The 23092-nt window shown below is 43.4% G+C and overlaps 3 protein-coding genes across 3 annotated transcripts; 1 reads left to right on the top strand and 2 right to left on the bottom strand.

The window, feature by feature from the left end:
- Nucleotides 1–851: 851 nt before the first annotated feature.
- On the bottom strand, nucleotides 852–11301 carry gas2l2 (growth arrest specific 2 like 2; the record flags this gene model as incomplete). The annotated part of the gene is made up of 6 exons (XM_083693766.1): nucleotides 852–2754; nucleotides 5243–5690; nucleotides 7000–7096; nucleotides 7520–7627; nucleotides 10056–10297; nucleotides 10944–11301. 6 exons carry the CDS (start codon nucleotides 11299–11301, stop codon nucleotides 852–854), a joined length of 3156 nt encoding a protein of 1051 aa, XP_083549892.1.
- A 743-nt stretch (nucleotides 11302–12044) lies between these two features.
- mdh2 (malate dehydrogenase 2, NAD (mitochondrial)) lies at nucleotides 12045–17315 on the bottom strand. Its single transcript, XM_083665530.1, has 9 exons — nucleotides 17149–17315; nucleotides 15594–15762; nucleotides 15319–15402; nucleotides 15003–15112; nucleotides 14653–14778; nucleotides 13700–13777; nucleotides 13195–13294; nucleotides 12929–13080; nucleotides 12045–12627 (listed from the first exon to the last, which is right to left on the bottom strand). Exons 1-9 carry the CDS (start codon nucleotides 17209–17211, stop codon nucleotides 12493–12495), a joined length of 1017 nt encoding a protein of 338 aa, XP_083521656.1. The 5' UTR covers nucleotides 17212–17315; the 3' UTR covers nucleotides 12045–12492.
- A 1522-nt stretch (nucleotides 17316–18837) lies between these two features.
- On the top strand, nucleotides 18838–23056 carry ska2 (spindle and kinetochore associated complex subunit 2). Its single transcript, XM_083687061.1, has 7 exons — nucleotides 18838–18918; nucleotides 20953–21042; nucleotides 21252–21428; nucleotides 21566–21640; nucleotides 21786–21831; nucleotides 22156–22297; nucleotides 22475–23056. The coding sequence occupies exons 1-7, from the start codon at nucleotides 18886–18888 to the stop codon at nucleotides 22596–22598; spliced, it is 687 nt and encodes a 228-aa protein (XP_083543187.1). The 5' UTR covers nucleotides 18838–18885; the 3' UTR covers nucleotides 22599–23056.
- The last annotated feature ends 36 nt before the right edge of the window (nucleotides 23057–23092 follow it).

The raw sequence follows: 23092 nt of genomic DNA, 5'->3' as shown, positions 1-23092 counted from the left end.
TCGTCATGAACACGCCTCTATTCACCGCTCCCCCCCCCCGCGGACGAGCACTACAGCACAGTGGTATTTTCACACGTTATCGCCGGCACAAATTGCCAATATGCCTGCGACTTGTGTCCGTTTTCCGCCGCCCTATGAGTGTGTTTATGTGTGCTCAAACGAACGACAGGGTGTGCGTGCGTGCGTGCGTGCGTGTGTGTGTGTGCTTGCGTGCAGCGCAGCCTTCCATACAATGGCGCTGAAATGCCTGAATACCTGAGTTTTCAGTCAGTGACGCTGTGTGCTGCTCATCCTTTGTGTCGGAGAGAACAGATCTGCACTAACCTGGACAGCAGCTGTGAGGCGCCTGGCTGGTCCTGATAATAAGGTCTGAAGGCTGCTCTCCAGCTGCCCACTGTGTGTGTGTGTGTGTGTGTGTGTGTGTGTGTGTGTGTGTGTGTGTGTGTGTGTGTGTGTGTTGCTCACAGCTTGGTTCACCATTTAAAAAGTGCATTTGGAAAGGAGCCCAGAGCCACTGAGAGGCAAAATTGAAGTGGAATTCTGACCTCCTACCAAATACATTTCGTCACACACAAAAATCACCAGGGAATTTGAAACATTCTGCTTCCAGAGAGGGGATACAGTATTAAGGTGCATATTCAGTGTAGGTCAAGTTAAAAAAAGAGCACCAAATATAAGTAGAATTAGTCAAAACTGCTTTCTATTTATCTTTATCACTGACCTGAAATTGAAATCCCTTTTTTGCATACCTTCTAATCAAATCATCTTTGACTCTATGCACCATATGTACCATGCTATGTCCTTGAACATTCTGAGAGATTATAGAGATTATGGAGTGGAAGTGTGAGAAGTTATACCCAGTACTCTGTGTCGTCTGTAATATCCTGGTTGGGGGTTTGGCACTGTGTGGGTCTCACTGTGGCTTCATAGCCAGGCTGCCTGCAGGTCTCAATCCTCTGGTCCCTCTCTGTGGAGCCCTGTCTGCCTCTGTCTGCCTGTCTGTGTGAGGTGTTTGAGTGTCCTGCTTGTCTGCGTGTGTGTGTGTCCATACTGGACCCTCCAGGGTCCTCCACGGGCGGATTCCCCCTATAGGAGAGTGGGGTGGGAATCCGCGAAGGTTTCTTGCCGGGCCTGTAATCATGCCTGGGCAGAACTCTGGGCCGGAGCTTCAGCTTGTAGATAGAGGGCACCCTCTCTGGTTTCTTCAGCGCCCTCCTCTGTCTGAAAGAGCTGACCCTAGGCTTCTTCTGGCTCTCTGGTTCTGTGGATTCAGCCCTAGGACTCACTGCGGTTGAGTTGGCCTCTGGGCGTCGGCGGCTAATGCTAACTCTATTCCTAGAGTGACGGTGAGATTTAGAATCAGCGGGCAGCTCTTTTGACTCCACACTGGAACCCAGTGAGGACCAGGAGTTGGTCACACAGGGTTGGGTCACCTCAAGGTTTAAGCCTGAGTCCACCTCTTTTCTGTTTTTGGCCATTTTGCTGCTTCTAGAGCTGCCTGAAAGTGTGTTCACCCAACTCTCTACACACACTTTGTCCAGCAGCCTCTTCCCTTTGGAGAGTTCGGTGATGACAGTGTCATAGCCGGCCTCGCTGGGCAGACTGGAATTGGTGGCAGCTGCTTTCGAAGAGAGTTTCTGGTTCAAAGGAGATGATTTGGAACCGACTGAATCCATCTTGAATCGTCCATGTTCAAGCTCAGAGACAGTTTCAGATGGTTTGTATTGACTGATCTCTGTACAGTCGTCTGTGACGTTGCTGTGGCTGTCGTCTGAGTCCATGCTGAGCTGCTGGAGATTGGCCAGGATTTCATGCTCCAAACTCTGGTAGAGACTGGCCTCCTGGGCTGGGCTGATGGGGGGAGGGGTGAAGATGTAGCCCTTATCCATCTCTCCATCTCCGGCCCCGGAGAGTTTGTCCGGGAGCTCTAGGTGGTCCTGGAAGTCAAGCTCATCGAAACTCACTCCAACTTCAACTTTGTGAGAAGCCTTGTGGTTGATGGGTAATCCAATTGCATTCTGTTTCGATAGGCCCTGTATTCCCCTGTGGTCACCGTTTAAAGAGCTGTGTGAAGGGTTGGCCATGGTATTGTCAGGGGTGCATGTCTTATTTTGGACCTCTTTCAAGTTTCCACCCATGGATGTGAAGGCTCTAACAGGGGCTTCCCCAGGGGAGTTATCCCTACTCTTTTTGACAGGAGAGAAAGTCCTTATCAAATCTGGGTTCCCTTGAGAATGACCACCGACTTTAGGTTCTTGGACAGTGATGGTGGGCTGTCTAGGGCAGACAGGGGTATATTTGGAAGGACTATAGCCTCTGATGGGTGTAGCAGGTCTGGCTGTACTGGATCCTTCTTGTCTGTAGGGGGCAGCACTGTATTGGCTATCTGTGCTGTTGGCACTCAATGAGGAGGTCTGTCTGAGCTTGGAGGCAAACTGAGACTTGGTCCAGGTTTGAGTGAGATGGCTCTCTGGTTTTGGCTGGTGCTGGTGTTGGGGCTGAGGGTGGATGGAGAGCTGGCCAGGGGGCCTATGGAAGACCAAGGGTGTTTTAGGCCTCTGGGGCTGGGCCTTGGTCTGGGGCTGGGGTTGTGGTGTTGAGGGGCGCTGGACAGCCCGAGGGAGGCTGTTGGTGAGGCTGCGGCCTGGAGATGAGCGGGTGGCCGCTCTACCGGTCCTGGTGGTGGAGTTGAGTGATGAGTCATGGTGACTCTCAGACTGGCTGTGCTGGCGGGTGGGCGTCGGTGGTCTCAGTCTGCAACAGGACGACAGAAACAAATCACACTCACACAGTGACATACTGTATACACCTTTAGAATCATTCATTTGTTACTGCATGTTTGCTGATGAATAAGTACATATGTCAAACACTGGACCAAAGCTGCTCTGCAATCTACCAATCCACTTTTGCATGTCAGGACACTAATCAACAAAACTCACAATAAACCAACTGTTTAGTGCAACACCAAAGGCAGCAGCCTCTACTCTGCTAGCAGCATTGTCTGCCATGTCAGGTCATACAGACACTGTAACTAACCCTAACCTTATTCCACTTGTGTAATAACAATGCTAATTTAACTACATATTGGCTACTGTACATTTACTATGCAATTACCGAAATTATGTAACATGTTAATACAATGTTGTATGTAGCCAGAGTAATTACAGCGTGAGCACACAGGAGGTATGGGCCAGGGAACCTTAATGCAAAGTGTTACCGCATATACATGGCCACAATTGTTGAGTTGTATGCTATGGCTAAGAATTGCCACAAAAAGGTTTTCAAGGTATTGTGAGGAATTCCATGGACATAAAATGTTCAGTTTAGAATATTTCCTAGCCTCGTAGCCACATTCATCACAGATACCATAGAGATTTCATTTCACACCCTGGAAAAGCATTACTGAATTATTCAATCCAGCAATCACAAGAAAGCAGAGTGACCACATCAAAACCTAATCTACAGCTGGCGGGAAGAGGAGATCCAGGGAGAAGAGGCAGATGATAACAGAGAAGCTTCCATGGACAGAGTTAATGTGCTCCTCTTATATCCTAACACTACATGCAAGGGTTTGCAAAGGAAACTATGTCAGGCATTTACAGATTCTATGATGAAAAAGTCCATAGCAAGTGTACACATCATCTACTAAATCTACAGTACACCTCTACAGTCCATCAGTATAAGTATGAATCTACAGTATAATCTAGCCTACTTTAAAAATTCTTGAGGGTTTTTTGCTTATATCTAGCCTATATTCTAAAGCTTAGAATAAAATAAAGTTGTTACGATCTAAACAATATTATCAGCAGCATAATGCTGAGACTGAAATATCATCGCATCAATACTTTAAACCAAATGATGCCCCTAAGGAGCTCAAATTAATCTGCACTTTTATTCATTTGCCCATCTTTTGCAATAACAGGCTGTCCACAGAGACCTGTTTGGTGTTGTAGTGCTAAAATATGCATCACCAGAATCATTCCCCACATAATTATACCTCTAGCAACTGTTTGTGCTTTAGTAGGCCACAATGTTAATAACACATTGTAATGGCATGGCATAAAGTTGATTCATTTTAATTATCGAACATATTTCGGCAGACATTAACAGGGAAATGATCCAACACATTAGACTATGTTAATTACAATTGGGAATTGCAATAAAAACCTGAATAATTTAAAACTATCTTGCAGCAGTTCAGGCACAAATACATAACTTAAAATACACACACACACACACAAATGTTTTTCCGACAATTTGTGAAAAAAGCTAAATCGTAATTTCAGCCTATAACACACATTTTATTGATGCTCAGACAGAAAGTACTGTATGTGGGAACTGCGTTGCTGCAAGAAAATTCATTTTTGGCATTGTTTTTTCTTCCCTACAAAAAACTATTGCCCTAGATATCTACACAAGGTCATTCATCTGAATAAAGTAAAATATCAACACACCCCATTCAAGTTTACATACATTATTCATGAACATGACTAATTCACCCATTCACCACTTATAAGCTACCTCAGGTAATGACATTCCTTTTTAAGCAAAACTATTGGTTTGAAGACTATCATCTTTTCTGCAGCCAGCCCTTGGTTCTATAGTCAATGTTTGCTTTGCTTAAGTTTTAATCACCTACAGTACACGGCACTCAGACAAAGCCGCAAGGACCTAATGTAATCTGTGCCGCTGACAATGAGAGCTGCAAAAAGCGGAGGAGGATTTAGCTCTCAATGGATGCCATTCTGTAACACAGAATGGCATCCAACACACATGGGGAAATCAACTTTACAACATAGCCTTTATTCATGGTCTCAGTGGTTTGCTGCAGTTGCAAAGCAAAAATAATATGGTTTTCAGCAGCATACTGCACTCTTGGTGCATCCATCATTGTCAATGAGCTGGTAGCTTAATAATGTTGTTAAATGGTAGTTATCAGCCTCAGTGAGGTCCTAGGGAGCCAAGCTGCGTTATTAATGATCTCGTTAGGTTCAAACTGTGTTTAAGGCCACTGTGGCATTCACTGACATTCACTGATTGATATACCTCTGGTCTAAAAGTCACCCGTGAACTTCCTTTCATGATGAACTTCAAGATCGTCATAACCTTCAGCATTTTCATCATCCTAACCATCATCTTCATCACCACACTTCTTCACCACGGTCATTCATCTTGATCATCATTTTGTTTAATCTTTTCAAACTTAATTTCAACAGTAAAGTCGTCATCGTCATCCCCTTACCTGCTGGGAGAGGGAGTGTTCAGCTCTCTGGAGGCTCTGCGGCCTGGTTCTGGAGAGAGAAAGGGTCTGGGACCGTAGTTTGGAGAGCCAGATCTCCTTAGACCTGGGCCTTGGTTGCAGATGTTGTCCCTGGGGCTTGGGCCTGGAGAGATGGAGGACTTGGGACCACGGCTGGGGCAGAAAGAAGCTCTAGGGCCTGGGTCTTGTATCCTGGATCCTGGGTCTGGTGATGGTGATGGTGATGCTCTGGCCCTGGCTGGTCTCAGTCCTCCACCCCTGGAGGAGGAGGGTGCCGAGGGGGTCCAGAGGATGGGCTGGAGGGGGATCTGAGCGTGGCGGCTCAGGAGGAACGTGGTGGGCTGTGTTCGGCCCGGGCCGTCAGGCTGTAGCGCCAGCCTGCCTTTGATCTCGTGGACCGGCGTGGCCGGGCGCTGGGCCAGTTTATGGGCTGAGGAGGATGGATGGAAAGAGGGAGGGGAAGGGAGGGATAAAAAAAGAGTGAGCAGGGAAAACAAGGTCATTATCGCCTGTCACCCAGGCTGTTAAACACCATGGTATCTGAATGAGGTGAAAATAAAGTGGGCTTCAATTGGCAAGATTGAGCTGCATTAAGCACTTGAATATTAATTGTTATATAAACCAGTAGGCTACTTAGCGGCTTGGTCATTTTAGGAATAACGCATATTTACATAACTTTCATTTCCCCCCAACCACTTATGGAAATAAATAATCTCATATGAAAGTTCTCATGAACACCAATTAGGTGTGTCTTTGTAATGTTGGCTGATTACAGACACGATTTCATCACTGGAGTTAACATTCTCCAATCTCTGAATGGCATATTATCCTGACTCGGTTAAGCAACAAGTCGCTCACAATTCGAATTGACTGTAGTCCTGTATTGCGTGAGCAGCTAGCGTGGAGAAGGGGGTCACACAGAATGTGACTCAGCAGCGCGGGGGGTGGGGGGCATCTCATTTTCTTTCTCAGTTCATTTTCCTCCTCAGTTCATGTTCTTTGTCAATGCACAATAGAGAGGTAGCAGCTCATTTGTCACAACATGGTGGTGGTCTTCTGCCATCTAGTGACAAGTTGCACAAAAACTGTGCAAGGGCACTGCAGTGCAATTCATTGCTGTACTGAACGTAGTTTGAGTCACAACATTGTATTTTAAAGAAGCTCAAAGTATTCTACAACCAATCATTGCCTTGTAATTACATAAGACGTGCATCAAATATGGATGTGGCCCCTTTGATGCCTTCTAAAACGTCCCTGAGGGAACTAATTGTTTACTGTATATTGCTGGGTGGATTGTATGGTGTGATTAGAAAGTTATCTAGAAAGCATATGCCCCCCCACCCATTATAAACCAAGCCCCCCCCCACACATAAGAGTTAACATTTTTCTTTTCATGTTTAATTTTTCGACATTTTTTTTACTAATTTTTCTATAGGCATGTATTGAGCAAAAAATTAATCTCCATTTCAAGAACTGAAATTTCAATATGGGCCCTCCAAAAATGTAAAAATGATCTACATTGGGCACCCCCCAAGAGTAGTTGGGCCACCAAAAGACGTGTATGTATATAGAATTCTAACCCTGATCTATGGAGCAGCAGGAAAGGAATAGAGGCACGCATACTGATGAACACCTCCGAACTGTCATGTAAGAGGTGTGTGTGTGTGTGTGTGTGTGTGTGTGTGTGTGTGTGTGTGTGTGTGTGTGTGTGTGTGTGTGTGTGTGTGTGTGGAACTCACAAATAGAAGTACATCGGCAGGGGTCATGCTTGTCCAGATAGTGCTCCAGGGTGTCCCAACCTCCTCCCACTCTCACCATTACGTGATTGCGCAGGATCTAACACGCACACGCACACACACATCAACATATGGAACTTTGGATAACATTGCTTGGTTAAGATAGTACTCAGACAGACACACAATTTACACACAATAATGATCAACAACCTGTGCATCACAAAGCGCATTTCAAGTTTTCCGAGAGGCTTTCAAGAGCATTAATATCACAACCCAATTTTTTGGCCACAGTAGGCCAGCACAAAACAGATCTCACTCAATTTCCCCAGAGAAAGTAATCTATTTTTTTTTTTTTAGCAGGGAGGACTGCAGTGTAGGGGTACAACTGTGATAGATTGGCAGAGAGTTGAGAAGTGACAGGCACAGAGTGAGCTCAGCTGGATGGAGAGAGGGATTGATGATGGGGAGAAGAAGAGAGAAGAGGGGGGGGGGGTGGAGAGGGGAAGTGCATGTGTTGGCATACCCGCACAAAAATGAGGGTGCTGGAGTCTCCTACTCTGTACTTGCCCTCCGATACTTTGACCATTGGAAACTGGGTGGGGCAGGTGCAGCAGCTTATAAAATGCTGGACCTGTGAACACACACACACACACACACACACACACACACACACACACACACACACGCACACACACGCACACACAGATGTAATCCAAGAACCGTAATTTGGACCTATTTAGCACGTCTTTCAACCTCTTAGCAACCTCTTTCAATGTCAAATACACAATGTATGCTTGTGTGTGTTGTTTATATTGTCTTTATTGTGGGATCATCGGAATAAAACAAGCTACTCTACCTCTCCTGACACACTTTTGCTTACCTATGAAATACAGTGTCCTGTGTAAGTAATGGGACACTCCAAAAGTTTGGATTTGAAATCAAACAATTACTATGAGGTTAAAGTAGAGATTCTCAGCTTTTACTTAATGGTATTTGTGTTCATATTGTTTTTACCATTCAGAGATTACAACACTTTTTATGCATAGTCCTGCTGTTTCAGGTTACCCAAAAGTGATGGGCCAGATTGATCAAATGTCCAAATAAAGCACTCATGTTTAGTATTTGGTCGACAATCCTTTGCATGGAGTAACTACCTGAAGTCTGCGACCTACTGACCCGACCAGATGCTGGGTGTCTTCTCTGGTGATGCTCTGTCAGACCTGTACTGCAACCATCTTCAGTTGCTGTATGTTTTTAGGTATTTTTGCATAAAATCTTATCAAGAAATTAAATGCATATTAAATTGGATTTAAATCTAAAGATTGACTTGGCCAGTCAAGAACATTCCACTGTTACTGTATGATGAAGCGCCATCCAATGAATACATTCTGCTGTTGCTGTCTGCAGTTACATAATCAATTAAGACAAATTAGTCAATAGTGACGTATTCTGCCGATGTTAGTCTCTGACACATTCACGCCTACCTCCTGGAGAGTGTTCCTGTATCTGTTGTTTGGTGTTGAGCAATCTTCAGTCATCCACTGTAAAGGTCTGCCTACTGCCAGACTGTTTGCGATTGCTGATGTAAATTTTCAGCTTAATAAAGGCTTCCTTGACTTTCATTGACTTCGCTTTGGTCCTCATCAATAGCAGACTCCATAGGCAAACGCAAAACCTAGAATCAATGCTAGACATTGATAGCTCTCTTATGCCTGCACAAATGAACACACCTGATTTACCAGAAACACCTGTCAAGCCAATTGTCCCATTACTTTTGGGTACCCTGAAATAGGACTATACCTTGACTATGCATAAAATGTGTAGTATTTCAGAATGGTGAAACCAATATGTACACAAATACCATCAAATAAAAGTTTAGAATCTCTACTTTAACCTCATAGTAATTGTTTGATTTAAAATCCAAACGTTTGGGGGTGTAGAGACAAAAGAAAAAGAAAGATTCACTGTCCCATTACTTATACAGGGCTCTGTATATCAGTGAGTGACTGGAATGAACTCTGGCCAAGACAAATCACTGACTCATCCTAGCAGACAAGTACTCCTTCGTGCCAGTAAATTTTTCTCCTCTTGTCCTACAACTCTGTAGCAACAAAAACAATCATCAATCCCTCTTGACAACACAGGGAGTGGGTTACAATTGCAAAGGGTGCTGGTCTTGCTACATTTATTGAGGTCAATGGCTTTATTCAGTCTAGTTCATTTTACAATTCAATTTGAATGGTCTTTAAGGACTTTACACCTCATTTGAATTGGGTGTCCACTCCAATGAATCTACAACTGACCGCAATTACCCAAACTGCTTATTTTATTAAACCTTTATTTAAGCAGGGAGATCCTACAAAAAAACTATTTTAACTCTTAAAGTTCAGGTTTTCAAAAGACAGTTTATCATTCATCCAAATGCCCGGGTACTTATAATGAGTGACTTGTTCCATTTTGGCTCCTTTCACGGTACAAATATGCAGATCATTTTAATCAATATTACAGTATCTAGAGAAAAACATAAACTTATATTGAATAGTATCATAACCATGCTGAAGGTCAAGAATGACCTGCTGAGCTGAGTGGCACAGGAGTAGACAACAGTATCATCAGCATAAAGATGGAATTTACAAAAGGACAAACCAACATTATTTATGTAAATACTAAACAGCAGTGGACCTAGAATCGAAACTTGCGAAACACCTTTATTAACATTGAGAAAACTAGACTGAAATCCATCTACTGAAACACTGAGTCGTATCCTGCAGGTCATTTTTAAACTAATTACCTGACAACTGGTCCAAACCAATGGCATATAACCTCTGCAATAGAGGGCATGATCAATCAGTATTTATTGGATATATTCAATAAGGTTATTTATATCTTAATTAGGAGTATTACTTTGCTCAGAAGAAACCAGAACTAGTAGGTCAGCCTAATCACTAGTATTTGACCATTGTAGAGTTGATCACTGGTTACAATGGTTGACCACCTAGCACCTAATCAGTTGTGTATTTGATCACTGGGCCAAGTGGTGTGCAGTGGTTGAGTCTCACCATCTCGTCCAGGTTCTGGGTGTTGGAGGTGCGGCGCTGGGGTTTCTGCAGTGGCGGGGTCTCCTGCAGGGGCAGGTCCAGCTCCTCCCGGATCTCCTCCTCGATCTCCTCCTCAAGCTGGATCAGCACCGGGGCGGCCATGCCAAAACGAGAGGCCCGCCGTGCCACCTCTAGCAGGCACAGCACAAAGTTCTTCTCGTTTTTACGTAGCACCAGGTCCTCCGTTTCAAACATGAGGACATCTGGAGGAGTGGATGGAGGTCTCATTGTTACATGAGAACGCACATTGCTTGATGTTTTAGTAGTGGTGTTGTTATCTGAGCACTATGTTTCTTATACAGAACAATAGTTAGAGCCACTGTTATTTAAATATAGTGTGTGAATCACAACTAAGTTAGCCCAAGCAGATGAATTTTTTCCTCTCTTGAAAATAAAGGCTCTACTAGGAATTTGAGTAGACTTACCTGTATTATAAAAAAACACACTTCTTTGTACTAGAGCATCACCTAGTGGTAAGATTCCATAAGACCCAGTTGTGGTGCCAGCTGTTTACTTACCGCCCATCTATGTCAGACTGATTGATTGATCATGTCAGATTGATACTAATCGTCTGAATGCATGGCATTAAGAAAGTCACAATAAAAGCAGTTTTGTTCATTACGTAGCAATTTTGGGCTGCGAGTTAGTCTACTCTAAAGCATAGAAACACTATGAGTGAGTTATCATGCCCTCTCATCCCATGGCAGTGATGTGAACCTGACCTGTCATGATAAAAGTCAATGTCTCAGAATCTATTACTAACTCCTCTATAAGATAGGCATATTGTTGGAATGGCCTCTGAAGTCATGTTATCAGCAAAGACATACATTATGTGACACATAGGCCTACCTTTAACGTCCATCTGCTTTCGACACCAATTTATAAAATTTGCGATGTTGTCCCGGGCCAGGAAAGTGGCTGGTTGGGCCGAATTTACAAAGGTGACACCTGTTGTGGGCAACTGGACCTGCCGCACCATCCCGTACTTCTGAATGAACTCTCCTGCCACTCGGGTGACATTATTGGCGTGGGAACACAGGACGGCGCCCGTCTCCAGAGTCTCCAAGATGTTGTTCACATCAATGTCAATGTCGTACAGATCTCTCAGCCATTCCGCCAAATCCTCTTTCATGGCATACAGGTACTCTTCACTAGACTTGAAGGACTTAATACTTTGATTGGTGGTATGCTGCATGCCGGCGGACATTGTGCTTTTAGGATGTCAACAAGCTACACAGAGATGGTAAAGTCAACAATATTACATTTGTCTCAAATTCAAGAGCGCTGTGCTAAGCGTCCATAAATGATCCAGCCCCAGATCTAAGTTGGGAGCATTGCAACATTGGAGTTGATATTGAAATCATTAATGATGTAGCTCGAGTAGTTCAAAATCGCTCAAATGAGTAAAAGTTTTGCCTTGCTCACGTTCCTCGCTTTGTGGTGGCACTGCAGCATGACAATGACAATACACATTAGCCAGCTAACTTGCTCTAGTGATCCACAGTGATTTACATACAGTGAAACAGAAGAAAAAAAAAAAATTTGCCGAATGACATAGAAAATGACATATAAACAGGAAATTACATTTGCGAATCTTACTCCCAAGTCACCGTCAAAAGTCACCTGAAATGTGTCCGCAGTCTCTGGACTGATTGAGGTTTATTACTAGCGGGTTTGTTTTGAAGCGCTTCTGTGGTAGCTACTCTCCTTGGTTACAAGGTAGCAAACTCATTCCAAACATTCCATTTAACCATTTCATTGCCACCATTTCTCCATAGCACAGAAACCAGCTTCCAGGTTTTTCTGTATTATTACTCATAATCTATTTGCTATGGCCTGTCAAAAATAATATGCTAGATTGAATGTAATAAAAGTAGGTATTTTCTGAAGAAATCCTTGTCAACTCCTCCCCAGCCCTCTCCCTCCTCCAATAGTAAAAGAAAAATGTCAATGGGTTGGGTTGATTTATTTGTATATTTGAAAGAAGTCATGAGAATATTTAATATAGGTGTGCCAAGAACAAATACTACTTTACACAATATAGGATTCCATGTGTAGTAACATGGAACAGCCTACTTTGACATGGCAGGTGCTGTATACCCACAGGAGCCATATGCATGCCGACATAAGATCAACAAAACCAAAGCAGGAATAAGTGCCATCAAAAAATATAGCGTCTGTCAAGATTCTCCATCACTAGCTCTCAAATGTACATGGATCCAGTGCACAATGGTCAAGTCAACTGTTTATTGATGAGGTTGTTAACAATTCTGATCAGTAGCAAACATCTATTGTATCATCAGACATGATGGAGAATGGATTCTGAGAGGCCCTAGTGCCATTTAAGTGACTGGACAATATAAATAATCACAGATACTGAGGCTGACTAAAACCCTGTTCACTTTTTCATGTTTGCCACAAACTCCTCTCCCTTCTTGATGGAGCCCTTGAGCTCGCCAATGGCTTCAGCCACCAGGTTCTCCTCAAAGGACGTCAGCTTGCCAAGCCCAAGGTTCTTCTCAATTCCATTTTTCTGAAAAGACAAACATACTTATTGTTACCACCTTAAAGGGTAAGTTTTACATTTATGTGCTCAAATGGCAACGACTATTTTATACAGGAGCCTGTTTTCCTTTGACAGGGAGCATAGTATGAATTGAGTACAATATAACAGCACTAGAATAAGCAAGATGTGGTTATCCCCAAATGTTAGTATTTTCTGCTTTCGTCAAATAAGCCCTGTTGATTCAGTGCAAAAAGAACAACCATGTGTATATGCAAAAAAAAGAGTAAAGTTTCATTAACAAAGCCTGTTGAGTTGGAGAAGGACTTACGCCGAGGAGCAGAGGTGTAGAGAAGTATTTGCATTCGGTCTCTTCCGACCTCACATACGCGCACTCTACCACGCCCTCCTTTCCGTTCAAGGCGTCCAGGACAGAGAAGGTGAACCTGGCCCCAGCGTAGGCCATGGAGAGAGTAGCAGAGCCTGGAAACACAGTAACCAGTCATCTTCATCGTCACGGCTCTGACACCACCCATATGTTCTTGAATGGACAGTTTGCATGCGAGATCAGTCAGCCGTACGGTTCACATTGCTTACCTGCTCCAGCCTTGGCCTTCACCACCTCAGTGCCAGCGTCCTGGATCCTGGCAGTGAGTGCAGCCAGCTGGTCGGCTGGGAACTCCACTTTGGGTGTGCACTAGAGAGACGTGGGTGAGATGTGGTTATCCACATGGAACGCAATTTGCATACCTTTATAAAAAATAAAATAAAATAAATACCCCCACACTGATAGCCTTTTTAACAGAATTGCATATGGCCATGAGTAAGAGATTCCTTTTAGCTACAGGCCAACAACAAATACCTTGGTCAAGGCCTCTTAGCAAAGCCCTAACACACTGATCCCCACCCACACCTTTACATGTTAAAAACACTAGAGGGAGCCAGAAACATCTTGGTCACTAAAACAGGAGGCGGCTATATCAGACTGAACACATACAGTATGTAATTAAACCATGTAATGTTAAAAATGATGGCCCTCAAGATGATCTTGTGGAAAGTGAGCTTGGATATCTGATAGCTGTAAAGAGGCTCTTGGTCTTACCTGTGAGATGAGAGGAATGATGGTCTTTCCCGCATGACCTCCAATCACTGGTACGTTGACGCGTGCTGGGTCAAGGCCCTGTAATATAACACCCAAAGGTCAGCCATCTTGTCTTGCCGAACAGGCTTCAGTAGTGTGCTTAGCGACAATGGTAAGGTGGTACAGTAGATGCATATGGCTGCTTAGAACAAGCTGTTCATGTAAACAAAAAGGTGAAAGGCCTGTGCAGTTTGTTCCAATCTACACAATGAAATGATCCAAGTTTGGTCATGGTTACTCAGTGCGCGATTTCTCAACGCTATTTTGGGATACTGAGCTTTTAATGCAATTTGGAACGTGCTTTGTAACCGAATATGTACCATGTGAAATTCAATTAATTATAATCCCATTATAAAACTTTAAAGATGAATTTTACCTAATTCAGTGGAGTTGTTCTCATTAGTCAATAGTAGACTCATTCCCAAAATTGAGTAAATTCCTACAAGATTCCCCTCTCCCTCCCACACAAGGTCCTTCTGTTGAACAGTGCTAGAGCTAGCATGTGCTGCTCTCTGGGAATCACTGGCATAGTAGAGCAAGGTCGGAGTGACGGGGTCAAACAGATGTATTTAAATGCGGTATGACAGCTTCTTAGGAAGTAAGCACAGACCTCCCGTTTCGATAGCTATGATGCAGCTGCACGTGAAATGATAAGCATGCCCAAACGTCATGTATACATTTGAGAGCATTATGTAAAAGTACACATTTCAGGATCAATGGGACATGTTTCACCTATCTGGGAGGCGTGACTGCATCTACTCTTGTACAATCGTGGCTGGGATATAAACGCAAGCTTTGAGCCTTTCATAATGACACGCCTTTCAGGGTGTGAACATCACTGTGACTTGGCAACAAGAGTTATCAGTATACAGAAGTAATGTGAGGTCTTCAGTCCACAGAAAACAATGGCTTACTTTCAGGTCTGCAACGAAAGCATTGGCTCTGACAATGTCCAATGTTGTGACTCCAAACACTTTGTTGGGGTTGTAGACACCATACTTCTTCATGACCTCTGATGTGATGGGAATCGTGGAGTTGACCTACAAACAGGGAAACACAGTTTGATTCATTAAGAAAACACACACCTCCCTTTCAGATTAAAATCTAACAGCGCTTCCTGAAAAGCAGTTCAAGCGTGGCTTTGGCCATTCTCCAACAGGAACTCTGACTAGACGGCTGAGCCTCTTAAAAAGCAAAGTGAGGAGGAGCGAGGAGTCAGGGGAGAGAGGTGGAGCGAGGAGTCAGGGGAGAGAGGTGGACTCACAGGGTTGGCGATGATGCAGATCATGGCCTCGGGGCAGTTGCGGGCGCAGGCGTCGGACAGGGTGGCCACAATGGTGGCGTTGGTGTTGAACAGATCATCACGGGTCATTCCTGGAGTAGGCAGAAATAAATGTATTATGTCTAAACTTAATATATAGCTCATGAGGAGTCCTTAAACCTGCAAATATCAATACTGATCCAAATAGAAACCAATGCCCTGCTATTTGCAATAGTTTTCTCGAATATTGCATTTCACTTTGGAATGGAAAATTGGGGTTCCTGAGTTGCAAATGCACTGTGAATTTGCGTGAGCTCACCAGGTTTCCTTGGGACACCAGCGGGGATGACAACGACATCACAACCTTTCAGCGCAGCATCCAACTGGTCGGGACCCATGTAACCTGGAGAAGGAATCAAGGTCATTAAATAATCAAATTTTCATCAATTTTTTTTAAACATGAAACACCCATCCTGATACACTCATTCACAACTTCACTTGATTCTTTAACACATCTCAAGGTGCTGGGTCAGTATGGTTCCATGTCACCACATATATCTAACACCCTACTCAGATTGTGGTACTGTGTCTTACCAGTGACCTGAGCCCTGGTCTCGATGTGGCTGAGGTCAGCAGCCACTCCGGGGGTGTGTGCGATATCGAACAGAGAGAGCTGGCCCACCAGAGGACTGTTCTTCAGGAGCAGTGAGAGGGGCTGGCCGATGCCGCCAGACGCACCCAGCACTGCAACCTTGGCATTGTTCTGAGGGGAGAGGAGAGACATTTTCACTGACTTAAACAATTCATTACAAGAGCTATTTCTGATAAATAAACTGCATAGGTCTGATGCTAAACCGATAGGCTACATTCCCTGCAAGTTTGAAAATGAATGCGTCCATGAACAGCGATATGACACTCATTAATGGATGGACAGATAAGATCAAAGTTTATAGTTCATTTTATAGTCCACAGTTCATTTTTGAACAAGGCTTAGTCAAAGTCAAAGTCAAAGTGGCTTTATTGTCAATTCTTCACATGTCAAGACATACAAAGGAATCGAGAGGACGTTCCTCACTCTCCCACGGTGAGACAGATAAAGTGCCCAGGCACAACAGATAACACATACTAAAAGTAAAACATTCAATATTAGGGACTGCAAACCTAAATATTTATCAAATAGCCTAGTGAAGAGATAAAACCTTCACCGGAGGTTGACTTCTGAAGGCTATAACCCCTCCTACTGCAGAAAGGGCAAAGGTCAGGACAAAATATTTTTGGATCCAACCTCATGACTATGGTTGGCCACAGAGATTTGTTTTAACTAACTGCCCCTAATTGCTGAGAAGGGATTTCCTGATTGGGCAATTCAAGATTAATTAAACTGTAGAAAGAATGTAAGCCTATAATACCCAAATTCACGCACAATCTCTCAAACAGCTTTGACTCTACCTAAGGGGGTTCCCCCTGGTTCTACATTGAAAGCCCCGTTATTGTGTCATTGTACCCTTGCCAACCAACCTTCAGGAACATCTTTGAAATGGAGGTATGTCGAGGATACAACGAAGACGTAATTGGCCTATGTTTTGTCAAGGGTGTTGCTGACCGGACTAAGAAGGAGTTGGGAGCTCAACTAGCCAGCACAGGGCTATAATCCAGATTTATCCATTGGAATGGGACGCTTGAGTGCTTCTCTATGATTACTGACAAGACGCATGTCAATCAAAGTACAATTACCACAGCCACACCACTGTTAAGCGTGGGCCTTGCCCTTGCCCAAGTAGAAGTAGAAGAGCAAGCAGTTTAACATCAAATGCGAACTTTAGTAAATACTGTAACACGTGGTTGACCTTTGAATTGAATTTAGATGGCCATTTGATATCGGTACTGTATAAATCTAGCTCGCCACATTCTCGTGGAGAGAAGAGCTGTCACTACTGTTGTACATGTAACAAATAAATACAGTAATCTCCAGAGCTAATTAACAGAAATACTAATGCCAGTGACAATGCAATGCAACTCACACAAACGTGTCTTGAGACGAGTTTGCTAACTGGCTGGTGAGTTCAGGTAAGCTGACAGCTAGCTAGCTAGCTAATATGCTACAATGCTAGATAGCCAAAGCTGATTTATGATTGCCTAACATATTTACCTGTGATGTGGTGGACAGGCTCCGAGCAATGCAGATTGTAGGTCTAACTGCGCGGGAAAACATGTTGAATATATTGCGGGATGGCTGGTTTTATACCAAATAAAATGTCTGGATCCTCTCTTCAGTGACTCCAACGTCCTCTACTTCGCTGCCCGGTCGAGACAGAACGCTTGCGCCTCTACCTACCTTAGCTCTTGCGGACAACCTACTTCCTGGTCGCTATGCGTTTTTATTGGTGAAGCTATGGAACTGTTGGTTTATGATTGGGGTAATGTAATATCAATCATGCCTTGACATTGCCCTCAGACGCAGAAATCAGTGGTATTTCATTGGTCCGCAAGAACTGATTCGATACTTTCATTGGCTTTCACTTTCGTGACACATTCCGGAGGATTGTCCTGCTGTAGGATTGATCCTTGATCCTACTGTACGTAGGCCTAGATCTAGGCTTAGGCAGAGCATTCTGATATACCACTGGGCCTAGGCATCCCTTCTGATAGACACTGTTCCTGTGATGCTTAAATCAAATTCTAGTCATTCTTTGCATAAATGAATACTCATCAGTAGTAGGTGTGAATTGTAATATATAGTGAGTTATCACATTGTCAACTCATTCACCTAATTTAATAGAAATCAACCATTAAACAACTTTTCTTGAATGTCCAACGTCCCTCTTGGATCACCCACATATTCCCTGGATGGTTTGTTTGCACTATACAGTAGGCTGCACCTACGCCAACAATTATTAGTGTTTCAAAGTTCATTTAGTTTTCCCTGTGTCCCCTTTATTACTTCCTTGTGGGTTAAGATGCACTAATGGCCAAGCAACACCAGAACGAAATACCCACCATCCCTTAAGAGCAAATACTAAGAACGAGTATTCTAAATGTCAAGATTCAAGATTCAAGATTCTTTATTTGTCACATGCATACAGTGAAATGCAAAAGTGACAGTGCCACAGAGTAGTGCAACAATACAATAAGTTTTAAAATAGAATAAAAATAAAATAAAATAAATAGAAGTACTAAAAAATATACAGTATGAACAGTATGAACAGTATAAACAATATGAACAGTATAAGCAGTATAAGCAATATAAACAGCAGATGGATGATTATGTGTGTGCATATGTGTTATGATGTCAGTGAGTGTGTGAGTGACTTGATGGGGGCACTGGTGGGGTCATCGTTGATGATCCTGATGGCATGTTCTCCCAACCCTGCTCTTACTTTGATCCATAAAAAGAAAAATACTGCAACGACCCTACAATGATGTTGCTCTTTTAGGCGTAAAATAGTAAAGTAAAATAAGTGTTACTATTCCATATATATGAATACTCCAGTTATCACAAAAATGATGATCACTATCAAAGTGATTTATGTTCTAAAGTCAAGTCCTCTTTTGGCAGGAACCACCCACCGTCCACACATTGATGTAAAATGTAACAAACCATGGCTCTGTCAATTGATACATTTGTTCCTCAAGTAAACGTGGAATCCGAGTAAAAAAGATCTTATCTTCCAATAAAAGCAACATTACAACCACCAACCAGGGTACAGAACGCCATTTTATGAACTCCCCCCTTTTTCCAACGCCCATTTCCCTTACTGCGGTTTCGCACAATTGACCAATCCGCTGCCACTATTCCTGACAGCTGACCAATCACAGCAGGCTTTACATGAACCAGTGACATTATATTTAGCGTACGGGGCTGCCTGAGGAATGTAAACTATTCAACATGGAGACAGCAGTTGATAAGCTGGAGGCGATGGTAAGCTGTGTTTTGAATAAACGACATTTATTCCCGAAACATCGTTACGGAATCTACATTGTTGGTCAAATGGTGATTGTTTTTTCTGTGGTCTCCAATGAGCTACTTTGTGTAAATGATCGGTGCGTGAAGAAAATAGAAATGTACCTCGGTCTTGCACGCGAGGATCCAAATTCCATTTTTTTTTCTGCCATTCCCATCGCAATTAAATCAGCCTAGAAGAAAACCGCGAAAACATGCCATGCCTAGTTGTTTTTGTGAAGAGCAACTGATGGTTTAAAAGCATCGCTTTTCCATGCACGTTGCCCGTATTGAATGTTTATTTAGCTCGTAGCTTGTTTGCCACACGTTTCACAACGAGGACGAGTCGAGAGACTGCAAAGAGGCCGTGTCTGTCCCGAGACCGCGCGCTCGCTCCCGGTACTTGAACGTTAATGTTGAAATGAGATTTGTCACGGTTTCAAACACACACCCGTGTTGTTGGTTATGAGTAAAGATAACTGGTTTTCACTAATGCATCCAAACTGCAGCTAGCTGTAATAATTGGACATTACATTAGAGCCGTTTGTGAGGACCTTGTGGTAGTAGCTCACCTAGCTACATGTAGCCAGATCAGATTAGACAATCTAGGTGGTTTTTATTTGCTATTTAGCCCCAAATTAATACCTGCACTCTGCAGACTGACTAGACAACATTCATGGATTTAATTTTTACCCATGCATTAATAGTTAACGAAATACTGTGATCTGGGTGAAACCAAAACCTCTTTCACAAAGGCTCATATCGAGAACATCTCGTGAAACTTTTTGCTCGCAATGGCTAGTGTGTCCGGAACAGTTATGTAGATAATAGCTATTAATTCTCTCTCCAGTCTTCTTCCTCAGGAATAACAACACTTACAGGGAAATGTGGAACCCAGAAGGCTTTCTGTCTGTCCAGTGCCCCTTTTATATTGTACTACTGGTGACCCTGTTATGAAAGCAGTGCAATGTTAAAAGGGCATTGGCCAGGGATTGTTCCCAAGGATAGGGTGAAAGCATACAGCTATGAACTAGATGTTGCTTACAGGTGCTCTGACTTCATTGCACTACTGTATTGGACAGCTAGCAGTGCAATAGTATTGTCAAAGCGTCTGAAAGCAGCGAAGACCACGTTTGGACACAGCAAAGCAGCAAAAACATTGTTATTTGTTATTAAAACATTGTATTTCAGAATTGAGAAGTCCTGGGGTTGACTGAAACATGTCTTATGTGATGTGTAATGTACCACAAGGAAGGGTCGAGGGGGACACACACAAAATGTTGGTGTGCTGTTTGATATAAAATCTGCACTGTGAAGACTGCACTTATTAATGCAGGTCAAGACCAGCTGTGTAAAAATATTGTAATTCTCATACTATTTCTCCTCTGGCAGTTGTTCATCAATGCAAGAACACTTCAGAGGAGTCTGGACTTTTTGGCCTCAATAAAAATCAAGTAATCTGTTACTAGTACAGGCAACAAGTTTGATATTTGCCTACATTAAAGGCTGCATAGGGTGTGATTGTTGCATTTTCATTGGTTAAAACTTTTTAACATCACCCACAACCAGGGCCAGTTTAATTGCTTGATATTTCATCATTCCATATTGATACCCTGACATCTGTCTCAATTAATTATTTTCTCATGAAATGTGTTTTAAATTTTGACAGTAAAATGGATTGATCCTGAGTCCTGGAACCCTATCAGTATTGTCTCTGCTGTCCACTTTGTTCAGAGTAGTGCAATATTGCTTATAGGGTTTCAGTGTTTGGGGTAAAGCCTCACAGGTGGCTCCATGCATGGGCCACAGAAACACTCCAGTCATCTAAACAAACCCTTTCAGAGGCAATGTTTTGTCTTGAAAAGCAATCTGTATATTTACTTTTGTTTTCGACTGAACTGTAAATCCAGCGGCGTTTCTCTCTGTATAGCAGTGAGTTTTTGTGAGGTGTAGTTGGGGTTGCAGTGAGGCGTAGTTAGGGGTTGCAGTGCATTAAGCAACATGTCCTCTCAGTTCCAGAAGGCAGAAGCCGACATGGAGTACATGGAGAAACGGCTCAGGCTGGATTTCCTGACCAACGCTCCAGAGAATGGTGCAGCAGAGGTGAGTGCATGTCTTCAACACTTCAGTACTTAAAGAGGTCCACAGGAACTACAACAAGCACACTGAACCTCCCCGCTAAGGCAATGCGTTCTAACAAATCTCTGAACACGTGTAAGCCTAACCTCTGACATGCAGACTGATGTCTCAATTTTGTCTGCCTAACAAACAGTCTCAGATCAATATGTGACTCACCTTGCCTGTGACCCCAGGAGAACCCAGTGAAGCTGCTAGAGAATCTGGCAGCCATCAAGGCCAGGCACGCAGCGCTGTGCACACAAGTGGAGGGGATCGCAGCCGAGCAGAAGCAGTCCATCGACTCCATCAGAGCGCACCTTGACACCACAGTGCAGCTGGTACAACAGTTACAGCAGACCGCTGACGTAGAGGTAGGTTGTCCCCCCTCACGTATAGCTGGCAGTCAACAATGTCTGAAACTGGGATGATGTTCATCATGTGCAATTGCAAGCGTATGTGGTTTGAGTTAACTTCTATAGTTTGGATCCTGAAAATATTCTATTTGTAGGTTCCACCATTGTCTGAGAACGAGCAGGGTGCAGCGGAGTTCCTTGGTTTAACAATCAATGAAAACCCAGCAGAGGTAAGGTTGTCACCTTGGTCTGTCTGTCTGCTGATGCTCTGAACTAGAGGGGAAAGGATGTGGCATTTACATCAAGTCTGCTACAGTAATCATGCTATGTCTTTCTTACCAGGCTGCTAATATGTGGATGTTTGTGTATTCACAGGTACCTGCATCAAAAGCAGAGCCCTCAGCCAAAGAGCAGCCAGAATGTAGGTAATGGCTAACCTTAGGTCCATAACTCTCCCTTCCGCATACCTTTTTTCTTTTTCTTGACACAACTATATTACATTTACTTCATAACCAATCACTATTGTTGGATTGGAATACACTTGGCTCATATTCAAAAAAGGAGCGTTTATTGATGCCGAATGCACCCATGACTGCCACATTCCAGCATTCCTCTTAAGGACCAAGACTCATGACAGAACTCTGACCAAGCAACAATAGAACAAAAGGACTTAGGCTAAAAGTGACCTCCCTCTGTCCTTAGCCTCCAGGGCCTAGGGGTAAAAGTGACCTCCCTCTGTCCTTAGCCTCCAGGGACGGGGGGTTTGAGGAGCTGAGTGAAGACGTATTGGAAGGGGTTCCTCACAGTGTGCGCTCCAGCATCAAGCTAGCTGAGCTCAACGCCTTCTACAAGCAGCTGCACGAGCACTTCTCTGCCAGGAAGAACAGGTCTGACTGGTCACCTTCCTGCTGAGACACACAACCCTTCACACAGAAAAGCCCAGCTGTGTCATGTCAACACCAGCAGCAGGAGTTTAGTGCAGAACAGTTAAACTGGGGTAGATGAGTCAGACGATGTAATTTTTTATGATCTTGCTGGTTCTAACTGTGCCAATCTTTTTCCAGTGGTGCCCTCAGTTTGCAAAACATGAAGCAGATGAACATGAAGGTTAGCAATGCCAAGCTGAAGACTCTGCAGCACCTCTCTCTGGTCGAGTTGGACAAGAAGGGGCATGTTCGACTACTATGAGACCCAGCAACAAGAACAACCGACAGACTATTTAACGACACAGCACTGACAGTATGTGGTGCAAACGACAGATTCGGCCTCTACTTGTCCCTTTTGTAGGCATGTTGAACATGGGGATCAACAAGGAACCTAAGCCCCATGGTGTACAAAGGCTAAAGACTTTGTAACCTTTGCTACTTGCTAGATATTTGGAAATAACACCATGGAATCAGGAACAGGTTTCTAGGATGCTGTTAGTGGAGGACTGTGTGATGCACCTTATGTTGTAAATTAAAGATTAACTATTTTTTGTGGAAGACCAGAGTTTGATACTTGATAGTGAGGGTTTCCAACTCCGATAATGTGTAATAATGCATTTCACCTGTGTAAATATTGTATGTCATGGTTTGTCCTGAGTGTATTTTCTGTTCCTTAATTAAATTCAAAGATTCCCTCTGCCTCAACATGGACTAAATCAAGAGGTTTATGAACAGTTTATTGAACAAGGAGTGCGA

This window comes from Argentina silus (assembly GCF_951799395.1).
Source record: "Argentina silus genome assembly, chromosome: 2".
Classification (NCBI taxonomy): Eukaryota; Metazoa; Chordata; class Actinopteri; order Argentiniformes; family Argentinidae; genus Argentina; species Argentina silus.
Note: the sequence above shows the minus strand (reverse complement) of the source record. Positions and strands in the feature narration are given on the sequence as shown.